We start from the raw sequence: 10,798 nt of genomic DNA on the forward strand, positions 1-10,798 counted from the left end.
AGAGTGAAGTGACCAGCAGATTCTTTGAGACACTCTATTAGAAAATTAAACCTTCAGGAGTTTCCATGTTTTATAAAAGGAAACAGTCTAACATTGTATTTTTATTTTTTATTTTATTTTTTTGAAAGATTTTTATTTGAGAGAGAGAGCGTGCATGCATGTGCACAAGAGTAGGGGAGAGGGAATGGGAGAGACAATCTCAAGCAGATTCCCATCACTGAGCATGGAGACTGATACAGGGCTCAATCTCATGACCCTGAGATCATGACCTGAGCCAAAACCAAGAGCTGGATGCTTAACCAGCAGAGCCACCCGGGCGCCCCTAACACTGTATTCCGAAAGTCAGTTATTTCTCTGATACGTCTACCTTGGGGATTTCAAAACATAGTCTTAGTGGTTTTTAAAAAAAGTCCCAGGTCTACCTTACGGGGAGAAATAAGGAAAAATAAGCACAGTAGTTAGCAATAGGCTATGAAGGTCCCACAGCCCGGAGCTCCACTTCTAGAAGAAAGACCAGCACCCATGTCAAATTATCAAAGGCACAAAGCTTGGTTACAAAACAGAGAAAGATGGTATTAGTATTTTGTGATTGGACTAATCAAAGCTGCTCTGAAATGGGATCTGGACACCAAGTACAGTGGCAACAGGATGCTTAAGCTGAAGAAGACTTCTATATTTTAGAATCTCTGATTCCAAATATTAATCAATATTGCACAAAGTACAACAGGGCACAAAGGGCTAGAAAAGGAAACTCTCCAAAGTACACAGTTCCGAGGGCCCTAAAATAGTACCAACTTTCAAAATTTTTAAAAGATGAACACTTGGTCATCTTTCTAATGATTTTAATAAAGAATTTCACCTATACAAACCCCAATCTCACCTGTGAGTACCCGCTGTCAGTAGGTTCCTGCCTCCTATGTTTGCCTATTGCAGGGGAAGGAACAGGAGCTTACAGTTTTGGGGGAGCAAAATGTAGCTTCATCTCATGAAAAGGTTTTAAGTCCCTGACCTAGACATTCATAGCAGTCATTACAGGAAAAAAGTGAAGCATAAACTAGCCTTCCCAACCCACTGGAAAATAGAATCATCTAGTCCTACTCCATATTTGTCCCAGAGAGATGCAGTCACCTGTTCATAGATACATGGAGAATTGGCTATTATGCCAGGAAACGAAACTCAGATCTCTTCACTCTTAGACCAGGGCCCTTTCTACTATACCAAGTCGCTTCCCATCTAGTAATCAAAGTAGTAAATCAAGACCTAAATGAGTAAAGAATCTACTCAAGGAAAACCTCAGTCTCCTTAGTCCTAGAGTGAATTCCAACCTTGAAAAGCCAAACGAATGTCTGGGAAAAGCTTGCCAATAAATCTAGTTGAATACTTAATGCTTAGTGGGCTCTATTTCTCCATAACACCAGCTCCTTCAATATTACGGCTATGCCTTTTCAAACTGTCCTGCCTCAAGAGTGCAAAACCAAATCCCCCACCCACCCCAAGAAAGGTTAGGTCAAAAAGGAGAAAACAGCTTCTTTTTGCTAGAATTTTGGCATGGTGGCACTGTGCAGGAATGTACCTACTCGAGAATCTTCCCACACTCCTGAATTGTTAAGAGTAACCAGCAGAGGCATGTTCCATACACTCCCCAAATATCTGAGCTGGCGACAACAAAAGATACTCATTCAGAGATCTTAGCCCTGGGACAACAGCTTCTGTCAGTCAACTATAGTTCTCACGATGCTGTGTTTCTGCTCTTACTTCAACTTCATACCAAAAAGCGTATCACACCAGTGCAAGCACTTGAGAAAACCACACAAACGAATTCACACAGTAGTAGAGGAATTCTGGCAGGGCACCAATACTCAAGATAAAGCTTTTTTTTTTTTTTTTTTAATTTCAAAGACCTTATACAAACACATCACTTTTGGCATTTACACAGAAGATCTGACAAAGGGCCTGGGGCCCCAGCACCAGAGACAAATACCAAAACAGCCAGATAGAATTACCATGCAAAGGGAGTTAACTGTAAGAGGGCAAAATTCAGCATTTTACTTCTTACCTGAAGCCAAAGGTCGGATCCACTCTTTGCTATTTAGGTCAAGTCTCCAGAGGTCATTGAAGGCAGCATTGCAGCTGCTCTGGGTACAGCCTCCAAACACATACATAGACTGATTAGCATCGTAATAGCATGCACCTAGAAAGAAAACAATAAATGCATAGCTGATGTTTAACTCTGAAGCCCCTCTGGCACCATAATTATAGCCCATATCTTTCAAGGATCAATTATTTCACTCGTTCTACAACTCTGTTGCCAAGTACCATCTTTCTATAACCAGCCTCTTATCTTCAGATTGGTTAATATCACATTACTCTTTTTTTTTTTTTTAAGATTTTACTTATTCATTTGACACAGAGAGAGAGAGAGAGCACAAGTAGGGGGTAGTGGCAGAGGGAGAGGGAGAAGCAGGCTCCCCACTTAGCAGGGAGCCCGATGTGGGGTTTGATCCCAGGACCCCGTGATCACGACCTAAGTCAAAGGCAGAAGCTTAACCAACTGAGCCACCCAGGCCCCTTCAAATTACTCTTTAAAATAAGGCCCAGAGAGGGGCACCTGGCCAACTCAGTTGGAGGAGCATGCGACTCTTGATCCCGGGGTCATGAGTTTGGGCCCCACATTAGCTGTAGCGATTACTAAAAATAAATAAACTTTAAAAAAATAAAAATATAATAAAAGCCCAGAAAACAGCTACGGAAATGTTATTTCTGAGCACACTAAGCAAACTGACAATGTCATCATTAAATAAGACAGTATCATTCCAGCAAGAGCACACAGGAATTCAGATTAAGGGTGCTCAACAAGTAAAATTTCAGTACAGCTGCATAATTAATCTAAATCTGCATCATTATGCTCTAGGGCTAGGCAGAGTCAGTGCTAACGGATGCACTCGGTCCTCCCACTTCTCTTCTGCAGCCCTGCTCTTACTGTTTTCGCTTTCAAATGAAACCTGAAGCATGTCTTTATATGAAGAACATGACAGAAAACAATTTTAATCAATGCCATGAAGTAACCACACACAAAGGTCAATGTAGCTCAGGGACTGCAGAAGTAGTACGGTTGGTCCCAAAGCAACTGAGAGAAAAGCATGGAAGTCTTTAACCCCCTACCTAGGTGCATCCAAAAGCCACCAACACAGGTTGATTGGTGCTGAATGGAAAACCAGCACAGTAAGTAACATTTACAAAGCACCAAGGTCTCTGAGAAGAGCCTTTTCAATCAGATGATTATGCACGTCTCACTGATGGGCACCACTCCAAAGCAAAGGGGCAAGGACTGTAAGAAGGGCTGGGCTATTCCCCCAAAACCAGGAGGACCAGAGCCAGAGTCTAGATGAGAGGCACTGCCACCTTGCTTCGCACTAAAATGCTCAGTTAGTCTCTAGCCTTTGAAAAAGATGACCCCACTCCTTACAGTCTTGCATTTACCATCTTGGATCTCAGGAAGAGGGCCGAGCAAAACTTTCCTTTCCATTCATTTCATGCATAGTGGTGGGGAAAAAAAAGACCTCTCAATGTTTATGTGAAACTAGGCTGGAACAGTTAAGTGTCCCAGACGAGGCAGGGGAAAGGGGAAAAACACTCGGGAGATTCAATCCACTACAACCTCGTTTCAGTGATCGGCTAGCTTATTTGCAGGTCCAGTGCAGTTTAGCACCTGTTTGCAAGATGCCTTCTGAACTCTGCTACCACTTATTCATGGTCAGAAAAAGAGAAGTGCCACTGCTGTCATTACCTCCGTGATACGCACTAGCTCTGGGAATGACTCCCCTTTTCTTTTCTTAACCCAGCCTGCCTCACAGACCCTTTAAGGAATCACTATGCTAGGAAGGCCATGTCAGAAAACTGCAGGGGTTATGAGGTACTACAAGCAGTGTGTCCCGCCACTTACACCTGGTCATCTCAGCCAGTGGAAGGCACAGATCCAAATCATCTGACCTCTGACAATGCAAGATAATGGAGATGCAGACTTTTCAAATTAACAAACACACTACAATGGTATATGAAGATTTAAGTGATCTTACACTTTCCACTTTCTTTGCCTTTAAACTTTTAACTTCAAATCTATACCAGTTTTAAAATCCACATCCCAACGAGAAAGTCCATTAAGAAGTAACCCCTCCCCCCAAAGAAGACGTAAAATCCTATGAAACTCCACTGCTCATATTTCAGATTGTTAAGACCTGCAAATAACAACGGACAAAGTTTAGCTGACATTAGACAAAGAGCATAACCGCTGGAGCCGCATTTCAATCTCCAGGAAAGGAGCTGAGCTTCAGTCTTCTCGCATCTGTCTTCAACTAGCCACTCCAACAAATGGGACTGAAATTTTGAACTGAATCAACTGGTGCCAGGCTCGAAAGAACATTCTTTTCCTCCTGGTAACCCATACTTACAGAACAGAAATTAGCAATGTCCTACGGCTTCTGAAGCCTTAATTTGTGTCCATTATAACAATGTTTAATAAGACAAATACATAACTAAGAGAGTCGAGGGCTCAGTTATGTCTCACCATTCTTCAAAGATCAACTCTCGGCAGCTGTTTCCTTCATACAGCAAAAGATCACAGTGCTCTTTATTTTTCAAAGAGGTAGCAAACATTCTTCTTCTCTATTTGGGTTGAAAACCCAGCCAACAGCTGGGCCCCATGGGTCCTTGCCACATGTATTTTAATCCTATACTAAAATAAGGCAATCGGCATTTTCCTGCTTCTCTTTGAGCAAACAAAGGTTTCTGGAAGAGGAAGGCACAGCCCAAACTGCAAAACCTAGCAGGACTGAAATGACAAGTTTCACACACACTGTATTCTCAATGCCTATCAGTGAATTAGCAACAAGAGGAAGGGAGTCAATTCAGGCAGCTATGTTTAGAACTCAGATATAATGGAATGAGAAAATAGCCATCAATAATACACTCAAATATTTTTAAGCATCCTACTAAACTTTTGTTTATTGTCTATTTTTATTTAAGACACCTACACGGTGGTATGGGTGGGGGTGGGGAGACCCAACAAGTTCAATGAGCCTTTTAGAAAAAATTAAGAATTTAAGCAAATACCAGTGCTCAAGTAGTCATTTCCCTTTTACCAATGTTCTCCACCCAAACAGCACATTTTCTTTTCAGAACAGCTAGACCACTGGAATGTGCGATGCAAAAGTTACAGTTCATAGTACAATATGAATATTCTGCTAAGAAATAGCATTAAGAATGTTTATTCTAACTGCTAAATCTCTTCAAATTTTCTGAAATGGTTTGATTGCTCCATGCACAACTATTGCAAGACATCTATTTCCAGTTACTATCTAATAATCCCTACTCAAAGGCAAGTCAAATATTCACACTAACACAGCAAGCAAGCAGTTCTTCAGCACCCTCAACACTTGCCTAGTGTAGTAGAATCCTCTCCAGTGCAAGGTCTTCCAGTTGTTTCAGATTTCCCATGATGCCTGGGAGCCACCCAAGAAATGTTCACTGAACCCCAACCTTTGCACATTCAAACGTTAAATTCTCTTTTGTTTTCCACTTGTTTCCAGGGAAAGGTCCTGAGGCATTTATCCCATGCTTAGAGAGACTATGCTGTCATGTGTCTCATGTCTACAAGCCAGGACAGATTTGATAAGGCCTGTAATTACGTAACTGTGGAACAAGCAAGGCTGGTTATCCAGTTTGGGCCTGCTAGCTACTGCAGGAGCACTACTAGCATGGGTAGGAAATGACCTGACCCTATTTGCAGCCTGAACCGAAACACTAAAAGCAATGATGCTGGGTACTCTAACAGATCCCTACATCAATCTGAAAAGGGCATTCTCTGTTAGTCAAGGCTTACACGACTGGTCATGCACATACGCGCCAAAAACCTAGGAAAGCTGGCTTCATTTTTGTCCCAGGCTTCTACACAGGAAAGAAGCTGTACTGCTCCATCTTTGTGACACTTAATTTCACAGAATTCAGTGGATTTCAACTATGAGCCAAGTGTTGTGAAAGGTGCATGAATGTCTAAGACCTGGAACCTGCTTGTCCTCCAGTAGATTGTGGAGGAGACATCTTCATCACCCTATCACTTTGCAGTTTAAAATATATTTTTACAAGCGTTTCCTTGATTAAATTTCCTAGCAACCCTGTGGCATAAACAGAATTTGTTTTACATTTTACAGATGAGAAAACTGTAGGTTAGAAGAACCAAGGAGGGGCGCCTGTCTGGCTCAGTCGGTGGAGCGTGTGACTCTTGATCATGAGCTCAAGCCCTATGTTGGGCTGGAGAGATTACTTACAAATAAAAAAAAAATTGTTAAAGGGGCGCCTGGGTGGCTCGGTAGGTTGAACGTCTGCCTTCGGCTCACGTCATGATCCCAGGGCCGTGGGATTGAGCCCCACATCAGGCTCTCTGCTCAGCAGGGAGCCTGCTTCTCCCTCTGCCTGCAGCTCCGCCTGCTTGTGTTCTCTCTCTCTCTGTCAAATAAAATCTTTTTTAAAAAATTTGTTAAATAAAAATAAAAAAAGAAGAGCCAAGGAACTTACTTCTCAAGTTTAAAGTTCTTCTTTTGTATACAGCCTCTCTGACAGAGAATTATGGCAACAGACAGATGGTAATAAACAGCACGAGGAAGGCAAGAAGAGTATTTTAAGGGTGTACAAGCAGAGGAAGAAAAGAGCTTAATCCCCATGGCAGGAAATGTGGGAGGAGTTTATGAAGAACGTGGCTTTTGGCTTTATCTCTGAGGTGGGTGTTACAGGACAGAATATTTTCAATCCATTAACAAGGGACAAACAAGTCTAGGGGCAAACAAGTCCAGGGACAAAAAAGGAACGGGAGGGAAAAGGAGAAGGCAGTGGGGCATCCAAGCAAGGCCATGAAGGCAGGAAGGGAGTCTCATGTGGGTGGAGCCGAGCTGTGTGAGGATGGGGCAGAGATTCAGGCTGAAGGAGTATGGTGGGGCCCTGAAGGTCAGGGGGAGTGGAAACTTCTGCATGCAGTGTGGAAAGGCTGAGGTTTTTTGGCAGAGGAGCGACAAGACTGGTTTGAGGTTTCAGACTTGCAGCGGTTCCGGACGGGGCTCCTATCATTTTAGGCAGGTCCATTCTCCTTGTGTAGGAGCGTCCCATTCACCGCAGGACAGCGAGCATTCCTGGTCCTTGCCTACTAAATGCATGCCGTGCTTTCCAGTCAAGCAAATGAGCAATGAACGACCTTACATATTTCCAAATGCCCTAGGAGGTGGCACTGTCCCCAGTTTTGGAGATGGGTGCCAACAGTGTCTAGTGCAGGTTCAGATGAAGCCAAAGAAAAAGAAGACCATTTAGAAAAGATTTAGAAAAGATAGAACGATTAGCTCATAAACGTGAGTAATGGGAAAAATAAGGAAAGATATGAGAGAGATTGCAGAGATGGACGGAATCAACAAGATTTCACTTTTTTTTTTTAAAAGATTTTATTTATTTATTCGACAGAGATAGAGACAGCCAGAGAGAGAGGGAACACAAGCAGGGGGAGTGGGAGAGGAAGAAGCAGGCTCATAGCTGAAGAGCCTGATGTGGGGCTCAATCCCATAACGCCGGGATCACGCCGTGAGCCGAAGGCAGACGCTTAACCGCTGTGCCACCCAGGCGCCCCAAGATTTCACTTTTGTTGTTGAAGGAAAGAGAAGAACGGAGGATAAATCCAAGAATTCAAGTGTGTGTATGATAGATAGACAGAATGATAATACCATTAACTACATTATGGAGAGCAGAACACCTGGGGGCAACTACTAAATGCCACTGGTAGCTGGTGACATAGGAAGCATCTGTGTCTCTCTGAGGCAATATGAACAAAGAGCTGTACATGCAGACCTGGAGCTCAACATGAGTCAGAAATAAGAAATAAAATTGGGCTCTGGGGAGAAACACACAGTAGGAAGAGGAAGGAGCTATTGAAAGACACTGAAGGAATTCCTGGTTTTCGACCTATTCTGAAAATGCCCATTTCTGTGTAACAGTCCTTTTCCATCTGCCAGTTAGTATGCAGAGAGAAAGGGAACAATGAGAGATGGGCTGAGAGGAAATGAGACACAGACCCCTTTTTAAAAAATCTATGGCACCTTTCCTTGGCTTTCAAGTGAAGATATGAAAAAAAAATTTAAGGTAAAAACACGTATCGAAACCCACTAACCTCTGCATTTCTGTGAGCTTACTCACTGTACTTTTCCTCTCTATTTCCCCTTCAAATAACTATCTCTATTCTGTGGTGATACTCTTTCCAAAGCAAGTTAATGGAAAAAATTTTTTTTTTTAAGATTTTTTTTAAATTTATTTATGTGACAGAGAGACAGCCAACGAGAGAGGGAACACAGCAGGGGGAGTGGGAGAGGAAGAAGCAGGCTCCTAGAGGAGGAGCCCGAAGTGGGACTCGATCCTGGAACACCGGGATCACGCCCTGAGCCGAACGAAGGCAGACGCTTAACGACTGCGCCACCCAGGTGCCCCAGTGGAAAAATATTTTTTTCTTCTCTCATTAGAAAGCTGAACTGTTGCTATGATAATTATTCACCTCTGAATACTTGATGTTTGTTTTCTACTTCACCCAGATTCACTCCATTTCCCCCACCTATGGTTCTAAACCTACTTGTTTAAAAAACCAGCTGAAAACTGTCTTTAGAAACCCCGTCTCCACTTCTTATTCCAAATATCTGCAGGTAACTGAAGTTGACCCCTCTTAACAATAAATACTGGACCTAGCATGGATTCTTCTGTAATTTCATTAAATATTCTTGGCAAGGATTCATCTACAGCCTATACTTTTTTTTTTTAGATTTTTTTTTTAAATTTATTTGACTGAGATAGAGACAGCCAGCTAGAGANACTACTTGTTTAAAAAACCAGCTGAAAACTGTCTTTAGAAACCCCGTCTCCACTTCTTATTCCAAATATCTGCAGGTAACTGAAGTTGACCCCTCTTAACAATAAATACTGGACCTAGCATGGATTCTTCTGTAATTTCATTAAATATTCTTGGCAAGGATTCATCTACAGCCTATACTTTTTTTTTTTAGATTTTTTTTTTAAATTTATTTGACTGAGATAGAGACAGCCAGCTAGAGAGGGAACACAAGCAGGGGGAGTGGGAGAGGAAGAAGCAGGCTCATTGCGGAGGAGCGTGACGTGGGGCTCGATCCCAGAACGCTGGGATCACGCCCTGAGCTGAAGGCAGACGCTTAACCGCTGTGCCACCCAGGCGCCCCTACAGCCTATACTTCTGAAAACATTCCAGACCCTTCCAAAACTACGTCTGAGGTAATAATACTGAGAAGGAGGAGGGGGAGAGGAGCAGGAGAAGGAGGAGGGGGAGGAGGAAGATGAGGTGGTGGTAGTGTGGTAACAGCAGTACTAATAGTACAGGCAGTACTAGTCACTAGGTTTGGGGTATTTTCCAGTAGTTGCTGTTAATGGCCCTTTTCACTGTGTTGTTTGCACTAACGGTGCAAAAGCAATGCTGGGTAAAACTGCTGCGGCCTATGCAAGCCTCAAGGCAGGGGTATTAAAATAAACAAAACCAGTTCTGACTTCGCAGACCCCTGAAAGGATCTCACAGATGCCCTCCTCCCCCAGAAGTCTAGGAATCACACTTTGAGATCCACTGTCTTAAGGGGTTTACGACAGGACAAGTAAAAATAGCTCCTCTAGAGAACTGAAAACACAGCAATAGCTTGGCCTGTTCCTTTGATCTATTTAGACCCAGTTCAAAGATAACGATAAATTATAATTATGGACTGAATTCTCCTCTGGAAGTGAGTATAACACATAGTCTGGGGCAGCCAGTCTCCAATGGTCCTCACTTCCTGATATTTACACCGCTGGTCAATCTCTGTGTGACCAATAGAAGTGAGCAGAAAAGTCGGTATTCACTTCAGAGATGAGGTTGGAAAAGACACCATGGGTTCTGGCTTGGTGTCTGTCTGTCTCTCTCTCTCAGTTCATTCATTCTGTGGGAAGCCAGCTGCCAAGTAATTAGCAGCTCCATGCAGAGGTCCAAGTCCTAAAGAACGGAAGCCTCCTGTCAACAGTTACTTGAGGGGGTTTGGCAGCAGGTCCCCTGGGTCCTAGTCAAGCCTTCAGGTGACTACAGCTCTTGCTGACAGACTGACTGCGACCTCATCAGAGACCCTGAGCCAGAACCTCCCATCTAAAGCACTCCAAAATTCCTGACCCTCAGGAACTCTGTAAGGTAAGAAATGTTGTTTTAAGCTGCTAAGTTTTGTGGTAATTTTTATGCAACATGAATAACCAATACACTCTCCTTCTCCTCAAGAGTTCAAAATATATACACTTATCATGGCAAGCACTGGGTGATTTACAGAATTCTGGAATAACCACTGGACACCTGAAACTAATCAACTATACTGGAATTAAAATGAAAAATTTAATTAAAGGGGCACCTCGGTGGCTCTGTTGGTTGGGCACCTGTCTTCGGCTCAGGTCATGATCTCGGGGTCGTGGGATCGAGCCCCTCATCAGGCTCCCTGCTCAGTGGGAAAGCTGCTTCTCCCTCTCCCTCTGCCTCTCCCCATCCCCCACTTGTGCTCTAAGTAAATAAAAATAATCTTCAAAAAAACCTTAAAAAAAATTAGAGATCAAAATCAGTATTAGTATCAAAGAGTATCAAAAAGCATCAAAATTAGGGGTGCCTGGGTGGCACAGCAGTTAAGCGTCTGCCTTCGCTCAGGGCGTGATCCCGGCATTCTGGGATCGAGCCCCACATCAGGCTCCTCCG

At 43.2% G+C, this 10,798-nt stretch overlaps 1 protein-coding gene across 1 annotated transcript in view; it reads right to left on the reverse strand.

Annotated features, from left to right (window-relative positions):
• Positions 1 to 10,798, reverse strand: part of LOC100478734 (F-box only protein 42) — an 89,023-nt gene that overhangs the window by 30,814 nt on the left and 47,411 nt on the right. The window contains exons 3-4 of the mRNA XM_034672082.1: positions 5,685 to 5,688; positions 2,057 to 2,266 (exon numbers count right to left, since the gene is read on the reverse strand). Coding sequence (XP_034527973.1) covers positions 2,057 to 2,266; positions 5,685 to 5,688 — 214 coding nt within the window. The remainder of the gene's footprint in view (positions 1 to 2,056; positions 2,267 to 5,684; positions 5,689 to 10,798) is intronic.

This window comes from Ailuropoda melanoleuca, chromosome 11 (genome assembly GCF_002007445.2).
Source record: "Ailuropoda melanoleuca isolate Jingjing chromosome 11, ASM200744v2, whole genome shotgun sequence".
Taxonomy (NCBI): domain Eukaryota; kingdom Metazoa; phylum Chordata; class Mammalia; order Carnivora; family Ursidae; genus Ailuropoda; species Ailuropoda melanoleuca.